Source organism: Gallus gallus, chromosome 1, assembly GCF_016699485.2.
Source record: "Gallus gallus isolate bGalGal1 chromosome 1, bGalGal1.mat.broiler.GRCg7b, whole genome shotgun sequence".
NCBI classification, from domain to species: domain Eukaryota; kingdom Metazoa; phylum Chordata; class Aves; order Galliformes; family Phasianidae; genus Gallus; species Gallus gallus.
The window spans coordinates 108,348,583-108,369,283 of NC_052532.1; the positions used below are offsets into that span (position 1 = coordinate 108,348,583).

General features: G+C 38.7%; 1 protein-coding gene across 2 annotated transcripts in view; it reads right to left on the minus strand.

Moving 5' to 3' along the window:
- The window catches only part of DSCAM (DS cell adhesion molecule), a 463,922-nt gene that overhangs the window by 31,147 nt on the left and 412,074 nt on the right, over positions 1-20,701 (minus strand). For both annotated transcript variants that reach the window (XM_046940373.1, NM_001396519.1), the window contains 5 exons: positions 17,387-17,485; positions 16,589-16,777; positions 13,180-13,470; positions 7,769-7,945; positions 1,770-1,800 (listed from right to left, as the gene is read on the minus strand). In XM_046940373.1, coding sequence (XP_046796329.1) covers positions 1,770-1,800; positions 7,769-7,945; positions 13,180-13,470; positions 16,589-16,777; positions 17,387-17,485 — 787 coding nt within the window. The remainder of the gene's footprint in view (positions 1-1,769; positions 1,801-7,768; positions 7,946-13,179; positions 13,471-16,588; positions 16,778-17,386; positions 17,486-20,701) is intronic.

The following is a 20,701-nucleotide window of genomic DNA, read 5'->3' on the forward strand; positions in this document are numbered from 1 at the left end:
AGAGGTCCCTTCCAGCTCCTACAATTCTGTGATTCTGTGATCCGATGATAGCTGGTGGCTCAGGTTTGGGTTGGAGCTATTTCATAGCTCTATCAGAATCAACTGAGAATGTAGCCTGTGGAAAGCTCCCCAGAACAGCATCACTTTGAAAGATCCAAGTTATCAGGCTTTTCCAAATGCCCTATACTCTATATCATCTATTTCCCCTGGAGTCCTGTTTTGATAGTCATTCGCCTTTGTTCACACTTGGAAAAATATAAAATATAACTATTTAATGAAAACAAGATTAGTTTTTAAATGAAGGAATGGGACTTGATTTTATTTCAATGTTGGTGAAAGGATAAGCAAAAAGAAAGTAGCAGACAATTATGTAGAAGGACAGCTCTCAGCTAAAGACTGAGAAAGAATGTGACTGCTCTCCTAGTTTATCAGATGGTGAGGGTAAAAAGCTCTATAAGCTCACAGTTAGCACTGGCAGAGGGGAAAATGGGCCGTTTATGCTGGAAGTTTAATAGCTTTCTAAGCATCAGAGGAATGAGACTCTGAAATGGCTTCCCAGAGGGGATGGTAAGACCAGTGTGTCAAAGCAGTGCTAAGGCAAATGTTTACCAGTATTGCAGAGGTGTTATGTGCAGTTGTCACTGGGACTGAATATCTTCACCCGGTAGTTTTATACCAGACCACAGTGGGTTTCTTTAGGGAGCAGACAAACTGCATATGCTAAACTGTGCCTTTTTTTTTTTTTTTTTTTTTTTGGCAGGAAAATATTTCACAGCATATCTTCTTGAAGTTGCTTAAATGTGCTATCTACTGCTAGCAGGTTTCAAACTTGCAAATGGGAACAGCGTGACCTGACCTCCATGACCAGTCTTGTTAAAATCAATGGGACTATGCACGTGTATCTGCAGACTGATGGCACAGAGCTGAGTTCACACTAAAACCATCTGTCACCATATCTTGGGTAAGTGTATTCTTACAATAGAAGATGAAATTTGTCATGGGTTAGTACAGTTCATTTGATGAAATGTCTGTGACATTCTCAATGTGTTGCTTAAAAATAAAAAGATTTCTAGCTAACCAAAGATCTCTTGACCTTAGAAACCCTTGTTGATCTCATTTTCAAATACATGCATCAGTTTTAAATGTTCTGTGTTTTCCCCAGACAAAACAGTAAACACTGAAGATATGAAATTTCCATCTCTAAAGAAACTGAGATGCCAGAACAGTCATTCTGCTGCAATCCCACAACTGAATTAGATTTCTGGTTCCTGAACTGATGGAACAGAATTGAAAAATAATAAATGGATTTTCTGCTCTTATATACCTTAGGGTATAAGCAGCTACAAAATATAACTGAAATATTACATAAATATTACTGAAAAGTTTGGATAGTTTCACATCCAGATACTTACTGTCTTCAAACAAATAATCTCTAAAGAACAATTCATTTGGCACACATTATAAAAATGTTTTTCTGAACAGGAAAAAATGTCTAAATGGACCTACACACATTCTGTAATTTAATCCACTAATCCAATAGTTCTCAATTTTTTTTTTACTGATGTATTCATTCACAGATACTGTCCACAAATGGTTTTTCCCTATTTCTAATCATCAGTTGTCATAGTTCTTAGCAAACAGCCACATGATGTGTTTTGAGAATGGTTTTAGGAATAGAAGACTTACTTCTTTGGTCTCCAAATAATGTTAAATACAGTGCCATAGCTGACAGATATTTTCCAACTTAAAAACATTAAATTTATTCTTACCTCATGAGCATTTCAGCCAAACTCTTTGCATCTAGAAGAAAACAGAAGAGATGTCAGGCTAATATCAATCTACATCACAAATGAAAATCTATTTGATAGATGGATTACCAGGAGTTATTTGAATCAGCCATGTATAAGAGTGCTGTCAATTCTCAGATCAGTAACAAAGATAAATGTCTCTAAAAGATCCTATTTCTTTCTGAAGTTGCATTTCATTTCATTAGAACTTTTTGCCCCGAAGAGTCCTGTTTAATTCCCCAGCTGCACTGAAAATGCTCAGAGATGTGCTAAGAACTGCTAGATTTGAAGAAAAGTGAGCATGGAATAAAAAAGAAAAAACTACAGATACTCTTTAAAAGTGGAGGCAGACAGCTGAACAACTAACAAGACTGTTCCTTCATGCCATGCTTAGCAAGTGAGTGAGTGAAGAAGACAGAAATGCTGACATCCATCACTGGGCTGGAGCTGAAGCCGATCTGGATGAGCAATTGTCAGTGTGCCATTTTCAAACCAAACCTGACTGCATGGAGGTCTGAGCAAGGGAGGTCTCCAAGGAGTCAGCTTGTTTGGTTGCTCTCACTTATGACTGCCTTTCCACAAGTAATAATTCAAAACAACTTCTGGGTCATCAGAAGACTGTACACTGAACAGGAGATAGCTTATTCCCACATGGAGCAGCACTGCAGAATGAGGCACTGCTGAAGGAGAAATATTCCTGTTGTTGTCACTGCTGGTGTTATTAACATAAAAACCTGTGGGGATATCAATATTCCAGTGAATATCAGATCAAAGGACACAGCTGAAAGTTGGTTCACCCGGCATTCCTCGCGTAGTTTCCTGTGAAATTTTATCAACACAAGTAATGATTGCTGTGATATTATTTGGCAAAAAGAGAGCTATACTTTGCTCTCCTACAGTCTGCAACTACACAATCTCATTTAAAACTGGTGAGTACAGAGTCCCTAAGTAATAGTATCGCACCGCAACAAAGCAGTCTTTTGTGCAACCAAGTGAAGCAATTCTGAGAAGAAAACCATTCAAGTCCCAAGTCTTGTAGGAACTCTGTAGCTATTTGAAACTTGAACTCTCTGTAGCTATTTGAAACTTTGGACAACTTCTCTTGATTCCTGCTTGTAAATCTACCTGCATCTTCTCAGACATTTACTGAATTTGCCTTTGTCTTCTTCCTCTCACTTCTGAAGCTCTTTTTATTCATTAATTACCTCTTGGGTCTCCTACACCTACTGCAATTTCCTTGCTAGTAATATCAGTAAGTATCTCACCTTTAAAATTCAGAGGTTGCAGGCAAAAACAAGCAACCATCTTAATGTATCATTCTGCCTACATTTATATTAATTCTTAAAAGGAATGAACAAAGGGCTCTTTTCATTTGTAACAAAACACCTTCTACCAACCTTCTGCATTCTGTTTCTCTGATGCTGTGCCAGCTTGCCAGTCTTAAGCTTTACGGTTCACCTATTACTGTAGCAGCTGAAATTCTGTGCTTCTTCTATGTCTGCTTATTTCATTCCTTTATTTTTAATCTTCCCTTATCCCTTTCTAGCACAAAGAATGGAAAATTCCTGCTGAAGGGAAGGGCTCTTTGTGATGTCTGATCTTACCCAAACAGTACTCCATTTAGGCATACAGACTTTCTGTTTTTCCTACTATTTGAGACTGACTTTTTCTGTGAACACTCTTATAAGTGGTACTATGTAGTATGATACCAAAATGACAACATCTTTGTCATCAGTCATCAACCAAGCTACCAACATGCTGCTGCTCCCAAATAACATCTGGAACAGTTTGGCTACTGACTTCAAAGGATCCAGAAATGGATTTAGATCTGTCAAAGAATAAACAAATAAATAAAAAGTCTGGGTCCAAGTTGTTCATTTTTTTTTCCTCTTTCTTTTTTATTCCAACCATAAATGGTATAAAAATGTAAGAATCCCAGAGTTCTGAAGTGTGTAATGCAGTCCCTCAGCTGTACTGACTAGATTGTCAGAGTGCTTTGGGTAACCAGCTCAGAAAAAAAATCTCCCCTTGTTGAAAACTTTCTGCGGGTCTGCACAGGTATGTTCATTCTTATGCCTCTTTCCAATGATTGAAACAACTTCCCCTTTACATTCTCAGAAGCCACACAGCATACAACTATGATCCATGCAGCATCTGGGAAAGATGTTAAGCTGTCGTTTACATGTGACTAATACTCAAATGCATGTTTCCACATATCCTAGCTCACAGAAATGAAAAGGATATTTTCTGTGCATCATCAATCAAAATAACGAGGCATCATGTTACATGCCAATAGCTGAATGCAAAAGCACTGCAGAAAATAAAATCATGAATTCATCAGGGTTTAACTTACTAAGCAAGTTGTTGCAGTGGACAGCAGCATTAATAAGGATAACAGTGCCTTTACTGGACACAGACCAGGCAACAGCCCTCACTTCCATTCACTTCTTTAAAATGCTCAACACATTTGGTTTGCCACCTGGGAGGGAAATCAGGGTCCACGATAGAGTTTCAAATTGCATGCTGCCGCTTTTGAACTACCACCCTGCACTGACACTTTCTGCTTGGATTAAGATGAGTGTAAAAACAGCAGGAAAACTATTTCAGTAGTAGTGGAGTGAGGTTAATACTGGAGAGAAAGCACAGTAAGTCACTGGTTTTATCTGTTCTAACTGATCTACTCCATTGTCACATGAACTACAGTCAATTGACATTCTTGTGCCTTGACTTGTGGAACTACTGAATTGGGCAAAAAATCAGGGCTTTGATGAAAACTAGATTTTCCTTCTGAAATGAGTGCTCCTGGAGAAATAAATCATACTAGATGTGACACAGGAGAAAGACAAAGATTTACTTGTTCCCATGTGCTAAAACAAGAAGAAAAAAGATTAAGAATGGAAAGAGTACTGCTCTTAGGCTACATTTACTCCACAGGAGAAACTGAAACCATGACACTTGTCTGAAAGAACAAATCTGCAAGTCTGAATGAAGAATGTACAGAAAATAAATCTGCAATTCCCACTCCTTCTGTCAAGCACGTTCGAAGAAAACACATCTCTTGGAGCTACAAATGCAAGAATTACATTTGTAGCTTATATAAAATCTTTTATAAAAACCCATGATGTAAATTGTTATTTCCGATGTAGACTGAAGGAAAGGAATTGATGGATTTAATATCATGATTTAGGAAAAATGAGTCCTGTGCCTCAAGAAACACCACCAGGTGTTTCATATCAAGTGGTAATAACAAGATATTTTTCATTTGAAAACCAATTCAGAAGACAGTTGAACATGAGAGCTACTAGAACACACAAACAAGAGTTTTTAGATAACTTAATAAAGGGTTCTCCGAAACAGCAATCTTGATTGTGACTAAGACTTTTAGAACGTGAAATATTCTCCAAAAGAGCAAAAAATGGTTAATAATGTCATTCTTCAAAAACAAACAAACAAACAAACAAAAACAACAACCCACATACAATTATTATCAATCTGATCTTAGTAGTTAACAAAATGATGGAATAAAATGGTATGAAGCTTGATGAAATCAATGAAAGTAGACTGAATAATTAAGACCAATGAATACAGAATTGTGGTCAATCGGCCATGTCAAGCTAAGTCTATATTTTGATCACATAAAATTCTCAATATTTAATAATATTGAAGATACTCCCACTGAAATAGGATTAGATAACTTCTAAATATTATATTTACATTTCTGCATGTTAAAAGTTTTGGTACCTCAAAATATTTTATGATTCTATAATTTTACTAAGAATACATGATGTAAAAAATTACCCATCATATATGATTTCCAACATATAGACTAGATATAGACTGATAAATATCAAAATATAATTTTAAGCATAGTATATTACACTGTTGGTACTTTTCTCATTCTGGAGATAAATAAGATAGTATCTGATAAATGTTCAAAAATGACATGAACAAGTTAGCTAGAATGCAATGAAAATGACAAGTCACTGATCTAGACCACCAGGTAGGCTAGTGACTTAGCTATATTAGTATGTGGTGATAGATATCAAGAATACAAGCCTTAGCTGTACAATGGAGAATGTTATCCTATTGTACTATAATTAGAGAACTGACAGATGATCTTAATGGATAAGAACTTAACAGTAAACTCCTAGGATGATGTTACAGACAAAAAGGTGAACCTTGCAGGCACGTAGAGAAGAACATAAAGTAAAAGAAGGAAGACTTTTGCTCCATATCTGGGGCTGATTATCTGTTTCTGAAATACTAAGTACATTTCTAGCATGCGCAGGAGAGGAAAGTTACTAGGAGTTAATAGGAGATTACAAAAGAACCAGAGAAAATCCATGAAATGAATACATGATGGGATAGTTACAGAGAAAAATTCAACATCTGTTTAGTTTTCCATTGAAAATATTAAGAAATCACTTGATCACTACTGTATAAAAAGAATATCACCAAAGATCAAAAATGTGACACAAAAAAGAATTTCTGTTCCTATCTGACAGACAGAAGTATAATGGGATGAAATGGTTGCAATGTTGAGCCATAGCTTGACAAATTCAGATAAGAAGTGAGATGTAACTTTACAGAAATGGTAATTAAAAACTGATGACTCTCAAAAGTAGTAAGGATTTCTTTGTCACTGGCTATGCTTAACAGAATATATTTTTCTAAATTCCTATATTTGGAGAGGAAATCATTCAGATAAGTTATGCAAAGCCATACTGGCCAGTGATCATCAGCCTTCCTTAAGGGGCTGTAACTCAAGAATTTAAGAAAAACTAGATGTGCATAACCATGATTTCCTGGAGCCAAATTGCTCAAAATATCCTGCTCATTACTGGATGGAATTACACAATATTTCTGAGAAGATAAGATAATAGCATTTTCATCACCCCTACCCCACCACTTTTTTAATGAAGAAAGTATTGCTCAGAGGTAAATGACTTAAAAGATTTCAAATGAGAAAGTTATTATACAACAAGCTAAAGAATCAAAATGCCCTAATTTCCAGAGCAGTATCTGAACTATAAGGCTAGTTGTCCTCTTTGATCTAAGAATTTGCCCATGCCTAGGGGCTCTGTGTCTCTGTCCTTGTTGCAAAAATATCCAAAATATCATTACAAGAGACAAATGAGACCCAAACGAGAGAAGAACAGATAATAAGGTGAAAAGGAATACCCAGGATCAACCCTGGTTTTAATATCATAAGCATATTTTCGTTAAAATACAAATAACTAAGCATTTTGGTGGTTCTTGGAAACTCTCAGAATCATGTTTGTGGATGATTAATGAAGTTGCTATTTATTCAGTTTATGATTTGGATGGTTTTTTTTCCAGATACTTTCAGTGTAATGTTTACTATCGCGTGCTACTGCAAAACTGACATGACCAAAAGCAGAAGTGGCAGAGTGCATGGTTCAAACACCTCACTGGGGCTCATCTGGCAGCATTTACTAGCAGACCAACACAGTTGAGTGAATTGCAGATCTAAGGCTTATTCACACAGGAAACATGATTTTGAATAAAGATTAGAGAAAATAACAGGGCAGTGACAATGACAGGTCAGTGAACAGTAAAAAGTTGTAATAGTTGTGCTATAATATAACATAGAGAAAAATATAGGGTAATATAATAGAATAGGAATGTACTTTTTACCCTACTTTCATTTTGTAATTCTGGAATCACTGATTCCAATGAGAGGGAGAGAGGGGAGGGGAAGGTGGGGGCGGGAGAGGAGAGGAGAGGAGAGGAGAGGAGAGGAGAGGAGAGGAGAGGAGAGGAGAGGAGAGGAGAGGAGAGGAGAGGAGAGGAGAGGAGAGGAGAGGAGAGGAGAGGAGAGGAGAGGAGAGGAGAGGAGAGGAGAGGAGAGGAGAGGAGAGGAGAGGAGAGGAGAGGAGAGGAGAGGAGAGGAGAGGAGGAGAAAAACATCAACTGTGAGGACTACTTTCCTTTTCCAAGTGACACAGCCCTCATCTTACCTCGCAGCCTCTTCAGCCTCTGCTCCCTCCTTCTTCTCCGCACAATCAGCAGCATCACAAAAAGCAGTAAGACCCCAACCAAGATACAGGAAATGGTCACCAGCATCTTTAGCCCTTCGTTGGTTGCCAGCCCCTCCTCACTTTGCACAACTGACTTAATAAGTGGAGGGATTGTACCTGGAAACAGTGTCATGACATTAGATGCTTATTAATGAAGACGAAATATTGAGTTCTCAGGAAATATAGCATGCTATATGCTTTCACCACATGCAAAACATTAAGAAGGATTTATCATATTCAAGATGGATGCTATGCTTGTATGTGTAATGGCCATGCACGCATAATAAGCCTTGCAGGTATGTGTGCCACTGATTGCAGAGTTTGATTATCAGAAGTCCATGTCTGTTGCAATGGTGCAATTAATTTTTAAGTAATATTATATCACTACAAAGTTGTAAGAGATCTCAGAATTGGTACCTGCCTATATTACTTCTTAAAATGGAAAAATAGCACTGCTGTAACAGATTTATGCTCTCTGCTTGGCTTTCTTTTGTAACGGACATCTACAACAACACACACTTTGTGCTAAAGACATCACATGAATCCTCTACCCAGAAACATTCCTTTATCACATCTTAGGGTTTCAGCAGTGCTATTGATCTTAGATTCAGATGGCCGATCTGATGCTAACTTACTACAGAGTATCTGACATTATACTCATCAATAAAACAGAAGACCAAAACTGGATAGAAATGTGCAAATTTTGAGAGTAAAATGAGGGAAATGAATCTATGAAGTACTCCCATTGGCAGGCAGCTCACTTTTTCGTATTGGGATATATTTGCATTTTGAATATACCTGGCTTCCTGGTGATATGTAATACCCAAACTTTCCTATTTTTTTCTTTATTTCTAAAGGACGTGAGAAGAATACAGCACTTTCTTTGGAAGGCTGTTTAGTCATGGAAGGCTTCTCGCCCATTTCCTGATTACTATTAAACTGCTGCATACAACTACAAATGAGGCTATAAAACACAGATTTCTTTGAAATGGATAGAAATACGCAAGTATTGTGAACTGTCGATGACTGTCAATGGAAGCTATTAAATTTTAACCAGCTACTGAAACATAAAATTGGCTACTCACTTCCTAAAATGATAGGAAAGTGAGATAGAAGAACAGACACATCCTTTTTTACATTTTAATTGCTGTATTGTGTGATATAGCTATATCCCATTATGAACCATACAGTACCAAAAAAAAAAAAAAAAGAAAGAAAAAGAAAAATAAAGAAAAAAAGAAAAAAAGATAAAAAGCGGTACAATGAGAGTGCCATAACCACAATGGAAATATGAATTGTTTTGCATGGCTTTTTTTGTTTGTTTTATTTTGTTTTTAATAAGAGCTATTTGAGTTGCATATAATGAGAAGAGTAGTTCCCTCAAGGGATGGAGATAAACAGAAAAGCTACAACAATCCAAAGCTGTATCAGGTACTTCCGAAGAAAATATTTTCTTACAGTTATAATTTGAATATTTTTCTAATTTTCCATGGCTTTGAATAAACACACAGTAGGACTTTTTCTTCTTGTCTTAACCTTTTTGCACTGCTCTAAAAGCAAAGCAAGTGATTAGATGGAGAAATAAAGGAACTATGAACTCCTGAAGGAAATAGTAATAACTTTCTCTAAATCCCCTTGAATAATAAAGGGCCAAATTCTACACTGAATTAGAGTCACACAGACAATTGGCTAAAGACTGCTGGGTTCAGTATTACTAAAATTATGTCTTGATCTTCCTAACGCTTTGATTCAATGAAGTGGACTCAATTTCAGCTAAACCTTAAGTGTTTAGGGAAGTGAACATCATTTTGCATAGCTCTTCTAAGTGAAGTGTAAACCTTGCACCTCTACTTACAAGCTTCATTAAAAGAACAAACTGGTAGTTTATGTGTCCTTCACATTATCCATGTGCAGATGAACAGCATTTGAAATAAGAATTACCATAACCTAAAACTGCTCTCTACTGAGAAAGCACCATATCAGTATTTGTTGTCTGTCATCCTACGTTACGGGTTAGAGTAGAAAAGTGAAAGGTTATCCCAGAACAAATTCCCCAACAAATTGGGATTATTTATTTGTTTGTTTATTCATTCATTCATTTATGCATTTATTTTTAATTTCAGGTCAATTCATCATCATCCTTTGTAAGCCTACTCAACTGGTGGTTCATAGGAGTTGAAATATGAATGTTTCTGACCCAATTTACTCCCATTGCTTCTTATGACTTTAGATCAGTCATGGGTTTTCCAGTGTCCTAACTGTTCTTCACACTAGGAAGTCCCCTGGTGAGTGAGAATCAATTAACATAGCTTAGAGCAGCTACCAAGCTGATCTGATTTAATGTCAGGCTACTGAGTAGCTGATCTCTGAGTCAGGAAGCTTCTTTGCAGTGCTATATACTACAGCTGCACAGTGCTAAAAATATCTCCTTAAGTGTTGAGTGCAAATGTTCTGAAAAACAAAGGGCAAGGAGGTCGCAATATTCTTCAAGCTGAAAGTGGTTAGCTGAAATGTCTATGAACAGAAAGCAAAGATCTGCACATAGATCTGTCATTAACCTCTTGACCCAGTTCTCCATGAAGAGATTTCAGGTTAACAATACATAGCCACGATATTTCTCAGGAGCTCTAGTGCAGATAATAGCCAGCTACTGCAGTTCAAACAAATTGACTGAAAGAGGACATAATTCAAGGATTTCTACAAAGTTTGTGAAGGCTTTACCTGAGACTGCTAATGTTCCTGACTTGTTCTTAGCATTTTGTACCCTCAAACATGCATAGGAGCATTATCTAATCTTCAAAGACCTATTCTCCTATCTGCTTCAACGGTGACCCCTAGAAGCTGGAAGGGGCTAATCTCACATCACAAGAGAAATCAGTGGTAGAGGTAAGGTTGGCACTCAAAAGTACTGGACAAAAAGTTTCCACTTGTGGGTTTTTTTTTTGTGAAAGAAAAGTTCACTCTATGAAAACAAAAAGATTCTGCAGGAATTACTGGCAGAAAATGTTTATTTCTAATCAGACACTATTTTCCAGCTTTGAAGCTACTTTAAGCCTACACAGTGTATCAAGAATGAATGAATAGGAAGCTGGGACTCTGTAGAGATATCTTTTATTTTAGAAGCACTGAAATAGCTCTTCCATAAAATTCTTTATGTGGGAATACACATAATAAGATGGTAATATGAATGAACTTATCATTTCAGTTCTGCATCAAACCTAACAAATTCAGAATGCTTGGAAACTGAAATTTGCTTTTCCACTCATGTTTTCCCCTCTCAACCTTGTGGTCATTATTTGAAATCATACTGCCTCTCTACGGAACAATATAGTCTTGACAAGTTATGCTTGACAAACAAAACCATCGATGCCATAAATAAGAGATTTTCAAGCTGACCAAAAGCAGTGGCCCAGGAAATTCAATGCTGCAACCATTTTTATTGTTTCATTTTCTCACTTTTAAGGATGCCATACAGTAACACAAGATTAAATAGGATGCAGGTCACGATAAAACCTGCAATGGTTTGGATGAAACCAAATTTTGTATCATCACCTAAGAAAAAAGGAGAGTCTGACAACATTTCAGATCAATGCACTTCAAGGAAAGTTTGATTTCACTGCTTTCAGTAGAAGTTTAATATTCCTGACCTGCATTTGCAGATTATTCCATTTTTTAGTTATGGCTTAAGACTGCCCCAGACAGATATATATATGACAATTATTGTGGAAAGAAAAAATACATATATATATATATCCCTGAAAGTTGGATGTCACTGGTATAAAAATACTGGAAAGGACAGAGGGTAAGCTTAGTAAAATGGAAAGAAGTTAGCCCATAATATTTGAATGAGTTATTATTGACAGCATCTTTACCACTTAATAAAACAGGTCCTATGTCTACCTGGAAAGATCTATTAGCATTTGTACAAGAAGTACTTGGACCTTCATTACTTGCAGGCCTTCAGTGCTGAGACAAAATTATTCTTTCTCTGAAATAGTGTGAGGACCCTGTTGCTGCTGCAATGGTTGTGGTAGCGTTATAGGATGTGTAAGAGGCAGAGATTTAAGCCCTGCCTGTTTCGCAGCCAGAGGTGGAGTGAGTGGCAAATGGATGTGTTTGCTTTTGCCGTCTTCCTCTGGCTTTTGCAGAGATGGGCAGTAACCCCTGGCAGAAAGGCAGGATATGACAAATCTTTCATCCCCTGTGTGCTGCTTCTGTCTGGGAATGGACCCTAATGCTCATTCTTCCCAGAGCTGTACCAGGTTATTGTCCCAGACAGGGCTGCTCAGTGCGGGCCAGAACTGTGACCAGAGACAAGTTAATACTACAGATTTATGAATGGTCAGAAATGGGGTGCTGTAGCTGGACAACTACCAGCTCTTGTTTGAACTTGCTTACTAGTCCTGTTTAATTTAACAGTACAGATGTAGCCAAGTGATTGCACAGTGCAGCACAATATCCCTGGCAATGCAGCAATGTATTATATTGGACGTTCCAGAAAAGCTCTGGCAATTCACACTAAAGCAATTCAGGAGATTGCCATCTGGAGCCATCTGTACAGCATCTTTGCCAGAAATACTGCCATTCCTTACTATAGAGTCAGCAGAAGCACACATGTGCCACCATCATTTCCAGTAAATATGCCAGGATATGAGCTGGAGCTGGAGTGACTGACAAATTGGAGGGTTTCTCATTCTAGCTTTGCAGGGGTGGGCAGTAGCCCCTGGCAGAAAGGCAGGATGCAACAGTTCCTTCACCCCCTGTGCCCAACTGCTGGGCATGACACAGCCATCTGTCACAGCCATTAGCTTCACTCTCCCTTGTCTGTAAATAGGGATAATAGCATCGCCATTGCTTTGCCCTTGGAGGATGTTGTCTGGAGGCTTTTCCTGGAAGACAAGCTAGTTAGCCACTCCGTTGTGTCACATAATAGCTTTTGAGTTGTGTCACAAGGACACTGTATGGAATAGCAATGCCAGAGTAAATGGCTGTAGGAACTAACTGTGTGGAAAACAAAAACTTCAAGGGACAGATGCATGAAATACATGCCTCTGTGAGCACTGGAACTAATGACACCTGCAGTCTTATGGTTACATGTCTCATGGTCAACTGACTTTGGTGCTGGAGCATTTTCTCAGCAAAGACAAATAAACAATCCCTCTTTTCTGTCTGTCAGCCTATTGTCGTAAAATCTATAAGCATTTTACATCTTTGAGACTGTCACTCCCCTGTCAGCATGGCTAACCAGATTTAAAAAGGATTAACAGACAGGAAGACATAAGGAAAAACATCACACAAGAAGTTAGAATAAAAACAAAGCCTCAGACGTGTAACTAGAAAGATATACTTACTGCCATCGTAATTGAGCGTTGCAAATTTGGCTTGTTTCTCTGCACAGCCAGCACTGTTGCACACTCTCATTTGCAATTCATACCAGGTTGCCTCTTGGAGGTCATACAGTATGTAGGACTTTGACAGAGATGTTCGCTGAGCTGTTGTCCAGACTGTTGTCCCAAAGGGCCGGTACTCCAGGGTGAAAGAAGTGATGGGGCAGCCACCGTCATTCCAACCAATCAGGTTCAGCCTCACTCGCGTGGTGTTGATGCTAGCAAAGAGCTCTTGTTCCTTTGAAAACTGTGGCTCTAGTAGCAATGATATATTTCAAATGAAACGCTTAAGTATTACAGCTATAGGGCTCTCAAAAATATAATATTGAAAGAGCAATTTCTGGGAAAGCCCTAACTTCATCGTAAACTCAGTATCTATATACTCTACTCCTGTTTGTATAGATTGGCAAGAGTCAATTTATAGATTGAGGGCAAAAACTTCTCATTAAATACCTCTGCTCAGTGTATTACAGAAGAGGAAGGGAATTGGGTAGATTTGGGGAAATTACAGAGGTTTTCATTTGCAGAAAATGTTCATTCTGAAAATATAAAAGTAAACATATATTTTTAAAAATATTGATATGTTGACTTTGCACGTGTATTTGAAAACAATACACACTTTTAGTTTTGTATTTATGATTTAAGATATTTCTATTCAGAAGAGGGTTGTCATTTCTACTTACTGTTCTTGCTTTGGGAAAAAAATGTTAGTTTCAGTTGATATATAAATTTCTTTGTCAATTCTATGTAAGAAAGATATACAGATAGTAAAAGTGGCATCTTTGAATGAATATAATAACAGACAAGACATGTCACCAACAAATGCTATTTAAATCTATTTATTTAGAATTGTAAAGTACGTAGAAGTATTATTCTGCTAACTGCTTAGCAGAAAAAAAAATATTTTACTGTCGGACTGTCAATTAATGTAATCAATAAATCTATCAATTAATGTAATGAAAATGATAATATTCTATTTTATTCTATACAGTAGAAGCACAAGGCTGGACTATTAGGTAAATAAATAATCGGTTGAATGGTCATAGCCAGAGGGTTGTTGGCAACAGCTCTATGTTCAGGTGGAGGCTGGTCACAAGTGTTGTCCCCCCAGGGGTTCATCTTGGGATCGGTGCTCTTCAATGTCTTTATTAACAACATAGACAGTGGGATTGAGTGTACCCTCAACAAGTTTGCTGATGACACTAAACTGAGTGATGCAGTTGACACAATAGAAGGAAGAGATACTATCCAGAGGGACCTGGACAGGCTCAGAAAGTGGGCACTTGAGAATCTAATGAGGTTTAAACAAGGCCAAGTGCAAGGTCTTGCACGTGGGTCAAGGCAATCCCAGATATGTGTAACAGACTGGGAGAACAGCCCTGCGGAGAATGACTTGGGGGTCCTGGTGGATGAGAAGCTGGACGTGAGCCAGTGTGCACTTGCAGCCCAGAATGCCAGTTCTGTTCTGGGCTGCATCAAAAGAGGGGTGGCCAGCAGAGAGAGAGAGGTGATCGTCACCCTCTGCTCTGCCCTCATGAGGCCCCACCCGGAGTACAGCATCCAGGCCTGGGGCCCCCAGCACAACAGCACACTGCTGGAGTGGGTTCAGAGGATGGCACAAAGATGACTGAAGAGCTAGAACATCTCTCCTATGAAGATATGTTAAGGTAGTTGGGCTTATTTAGCTTGGAGAAGAGAAGGCTCTGGGAAGATCTCATCACCGCCTTGCAGTATTTGAAGGGAGCTTTAAGCAGGAGGGGGAACAACTTCGAACATGGTCTGACAGTGATACGACAAAGGGGAATGACTTTAAACTAAAAGAGGGGAGATTTATGTTAAATATTAGAAAGAAATCTTTTACTAAGAGGGTGGTGAGGTGCTGGCACAGGCTGCCCAGAGAAGCTGTGGGTGCCCCATCTCTGAAGGAGTTCAAGGCCAGTTTGGATGGGATCCTGGTTAGACTGATCTTGTGGATAACAACACTGCCCGTGGCGGGAGGGTTGGAACTAGGTGATCTTTAAGGTCCTTCCAACCTAAGCCATTCTATGATTCTATATAATTCTGTGAATGAGGCCACTGTTGTGCCTTGATGAGCTGTATCAAAATGTACACTCATTCATAATTTCTGTAATAATCAACTGCTGTGTAATATGAACTATTTCATTTGGTTCTGTTAATAGCTTAGTTTAGAGTTGCTTCTACAGCACTCACATGTATAAGGATGATTTCAACATTCTAAACCACAATACTCCGTTCAATCTCTACATGTTACATGGGTGTTTATACCTAATTCCAGAAAAAATCAAAAGGCTGAGAGCTTTACTTTTTTTATGAACAAGAACCTGAAGCATGCATAAACCTCCCCTTACTCTTACATTTCAGATAAAAAAAATCTGGAACATCCAACTTCTTCTCTACGTGCCAGTGGATCATTCTCCCTGACTAACGATGACCTCAGCATGTACAGAAGCGATCTGCTGTCTCTTCAGAGATTCAGCAAATCACAGCAATTGCATCTACTGTATAGTTGGTCTTCCTTATGCCAATGGGTGCTGAGTAAAATTTCCACCTTGCTGTGACACTTTGGAGATCTGCAACTGCACAGGTGAGACGAATAGCATAGAGGACAGACATACCTTTCAAGGTAAACTACTATGAAACAGCTCTCACATCAGAATATTTCTTACAACTGGTGTGAAGAGATGCAAGATGAGCTGATCTTTAGGGCATTGTGCAAAGCTACTCTACTCTGTGGAAAGAGCACATCTCTAACTGGGTCTGTTGCCAAATCTGTTCACAACTGTGACACACACTCATATGGAACTTCCCTCAGCAACTTTGACCATGGCACCCACTTCTGAGTTACTTAAGAACTCCATACATTTTGGCTATTTAGCCTTACAGTATTTTATGCAAACTTCTATATTTTTTACACTTATTCTGCTCAAATGGATGGCTCTTGAAATACCAGCTTGGAGAAGAAATGAGACATTGGCTCTATTTATACCGCACATAAATGTACCTTCCATCTTCCTTCAGCACTCAGACAAATAAACTCCTGAGGTAGAGGAAAAAAATTCCTCTTGGAAATAGGAGTAGCTGGAATTGGTATAGCCTGTGATAAGAGAGACATTGGCTTCCCAAATATCTAGCAATCCATTTTAGAACAGAATTATTTATGATATAAGGAAAGAAGACCAGCTAATACACAGTTCAAGTTCTGCAGTGACAGCCTTTCCTATCAAAACATGGACACAAGGGAAATGTTTCCAAAGCCAATATTTAAAAATTCAAACCTGTAATCTAATCAAACCAAGATCTATACCAGGAGGCAGGAGCTTCAGGTGAGCAAATGAAATGCAAATCAACGTACCTTTTCCAAGAGTTTTGGCCTCAATGATCTCGCTGATGCGTCCTGGTCCTACTCCATTCTGTGCAGTTAAAGTAAACTTGTACCAAGTGCCACATTTCAGTGTTTCTAAACGGTAGGACCTCTCACTAGGGCTAATGGGAAAACTGCCCCACTGCTCACTGTTATCTTCTGAATACTGCAAAATATAACCTACAGGCAAAGCACAAATGGCACTGATAAGCCAGACAGGAATCAAAAATTCTACAGGAAATATGACAAGTCATTTTAAAGACCTCATAAAACTAGAAAACTCGTGAGCACAGGAAGACATACAGCTCTCCCTTGACTAAGAGACATCAAGCAATATACATACTGCCTACTCTTACAACTACTTAAATACCATTTTTATGATAGCTTCAAAGGGAAAAGAAACAGATAGACATTTTTAAATACCCTTCAATCAGCATCAAAGACCAGATGATGAACCTGGACCCTCAAAAATGAATGGTTAGAGATTACATGTCTGGAAAATCAGAGAGAGTAACTGTCATAACAGATGAGGATATGCTGGACGAAGGTGATTAAGTCTGTGATTACAACACCACAAAGAGAAACTGCTATTTACTGAAAGCTTTTATCACTACAGTAGTGCATGTTAAATGCTGACAGCAATACAGATCATTGGTGGAGTTTTTTTATTTGTTTGTTTGTTTGTTTGTTGTGGGGTTTTTTTTGTGTGTGGTCATTCATAATTCTATACTTACCCTATAAAAATCTGACAGTTTAGGAAGAAGCTGCAATTAACCTGAATTATATTACCTCGGATAGAACTGCCACCATTGTCTCCAGGTATCCAGGAAAGAGTGATAGAGGAGGATGTAGTTTTGGAAACAGTAAGTCTTGGCTGGTCTGGTGGAACTAGATGGGAAATATTTAAAAACAGAAAACAGATTCAAGTTATTAGATGTGATCTTAATTACATCTAACGGTCATTTATCAAATAACTTTTGAGTTGACAAAAAAATGTACATGATTTCTGTCAACGTGTTTGCTTAAATGAGATCCTTGGTTAGGACAGAGCAGGCAAGTTCTCATTTTTTGTATTTAAAATTCTACACAATTTTGTCTTTCAGTTCTTAACTCTTGATTGTCTCCTAATTTTGATTACCTAGCTTATCAAACCTCCTTTTAAGTGCTATATGAGCTACCCAATCGTTTTTTCTCCATTATTATTCATATCTGTTTTTGGGAGAAGCTGAATTCCTAGTGGTAGGAAACAGGTGTCCACTAGCAAATGGTGTCACATTTGTGATGGCCTTTGCAAGCAATTATGGGCAAAAGAGAAACAGTGCCTAACGAGTTTTTTCAGGTGTAGCTGTGAAGCTGATCAGATCTGGAAACGTTCCAGTTCTGTTGCTCCTCATAAAGCTCAGGCTGCTCAGGGCCTCATCCAAACTGGCCTTGAATGCCTCCAGGGATGGGGCACCACAGCTTCTGTAGGCAACCTGTGCCAGTGCCTCACCACTCTCCGAGTAGAGGATTTTCTTCATAACATTTAACATAAATCTACCTTCTTCTAGTTTAAAGTCATTCCCCTTTGTCCTGTCACTATCAGAATGTGTACAAAGTTGGGACTCCCTTCTTGTAGCCCTCAACTGAAGTACTCCACTTGTATGTTTTATCCCACCATGTTTTTTGTGATGGCAATTAGGTCATAGTTTTCTAATTGCACCATGGTTTCCATCTCCTTCTGCTTTTTTTCCCCCTGTATTGGTTTAGAGTGCTGCCTGTATTGGTTTAGAGGCACGTCAGCTGGGCTATCAGCCATGTTACCCTCTTGATGCTCAGAGGGCTGGAGCACCTCCCCTACAAAAACAGACTGAGGGAGCTGAGCTTGTTCAGCCTGGAGAAAAGAAGGCCACAGGGTGACCTAATTGCAGCCTTTCAGTACCTAAAGGGAGCCTATCAACAGGAGGGGAGTCGACTGTTTGAAAGGGTAGGTAACAACAGGACAAGAGGAAATGGTTTTAACTTTAGGGAGGGAAGATTTAGGTTGGATGTCAGGGGGAAGTTCTTTACTATGAGAGTGGTGAGGTGCTGGAGCAGGCTGCTCAGAGAGGTTGTGGATGTCCCATCCCTGGAGGTGTTCAAGGCCAGGTTGGATGGGGCCCTGGGCAGCCTGGTCTAGTATTAAATGGACAGTTTGGTGGCCCTGCCTGTGGCGGGGAGGACTGGAGATTCATGATCCTTGAGGTCCCTTCCAACCCAGGCCATTCTGTGATTCTGTGAGCCCTTCCAAATTCCTCTGGGACAAAACTGAGGTTTTCTTCTGCTAGTTCCTGAAGTGACAGTGTTCCCTGGCTCTTCTTTGTCATTCAGCAGTACATCTCTTTCTCTCATCAAATTCAGTTTAAAGCTCTGGTGATAAGCCCAGACAGCTTGCTGCCCAATATTTTCTTGCCCTTCCTGGTCAGTTGCATCTTATCCAATGTCAGCATGCCCAGTTTCTCAAAGTTGCATCCAAGGTCATAGTACTCAAAACCCTGAGTGTGATACCATTCTTGCAGACATTCTTTCAGCTGGTCTGGGGGTCTCTGTAACCAGAGATTCCCAGGCCTCTCAGAAATGTAGATAAAATTGAGAGTTTCTACCTCAAGAGCAAGGAGCAATGTATGAACTCTGCCTATCACAGAAAGAGGATATGAGAAACAAGGTCAGAATTGAGATGGAAAGCATGGAAAAAGAGACACCAAAGAAGATTATGATCACTGTCACTGCAAGAGTGGGAAAGTGGTGTTGATGCTGGTGACCAGTTTTGGCAAGGCAGTTTCACTTCCATAGTTACTGCTTGCCAGTCCCTGTCCAATGAATAGGGCAGACTGGATGTCACAAATGTATGATGCCTCTGTCATGTCAAGCAGTTTGCTGCCAGAGGACATTCCTTACTTTGCCTCTACCTCTACCAGTAAAGTAAAACTTTAGACTAGTAAAACAAGAAGCACTCCCCACTTCAGTGCGTTCTCAAGTAATAAAACTGCAAAATAATGAGTGCTGACATCAAGTGAAGGCTGTTGGTTTACAGCTATTGCCTAGCTTTAAAAGAAGTTGCATTTTACTGCCCTTACAGACTTAAATAATGCTGAAGGAAAAAAAAAGACACTTCATATTCTAAAGGAAAATTCCCTACATTAGATGGATATGTTCCATTATTCTGACTGACTTGGCTTATTCCATGGAGAGGGGTTGCATACATTACATTGTAAAAGATTTATTGTAAAAACTTTCATCATAGCTTCACTCTATCTATGAAAGATGGTGGTCTCACATATTAAATGCCATTCTGCTCTGCCCTTCTGGGAAGTAATATTGATTTGCTTTTAGTTACTGCAGTTCAATAAAAGCAAGGATATGCAATTGCAAAAATAGTTAGTGGAATATAAATTTAAGTTTTCCATTTGATAGTGTTTCTTTCCCTGTCATGTTTCAAACATTGCAAAAGAACATCTTCAGAACATCTTCACTCTTAGATTGTAGGTAAGTTAATATATACTATGGCGTTTGTTTCATGGCTTAGTGGACGTGTTTATGCAGAGAGTTGCACTGTGGCTGAGAGAATGTCTTTCTCCCCATATATCTGCACTAGAAGCTTAGATTAGAGCAACTGGCTGCCGTATAGCCAACATTCCCAGCTCAGTGGGTTGCTTCCCTGTAGTATGGCAATTTGCAGCCAATTAAAGCACACTAAGCATCTGAGCATTTGTTCAAATTTTGCTTTGGTGTAAGTGAGGAAGAAAATCTCCTGAGCAGTGAATTCTTGATATGTGAATACACGTGCTCTATTTGACATTACTGTCAATGTGTACTCCTGTATTGTCATTACTTTTATACATGCCAACACTTTAGGAAAAAATTCTTTAGGAAAAATTTCTGTACTGTGAGGGTGGTCAAGCACTTGAATAGGCTTCCTAGAGAGAAGGCTGATGGCCCAAGCCTGTCAGTGTTCAAGAGGCAATTGAATAATAACCTCATTAATATGCTTTAATTTTTGGTTAGCCCTGAAGAGCTCAGGTAGTTGGACTATATGATCTCTGAATGTCCCTTCCAACTGAACTACTTTAATCTATTTGAATAGTT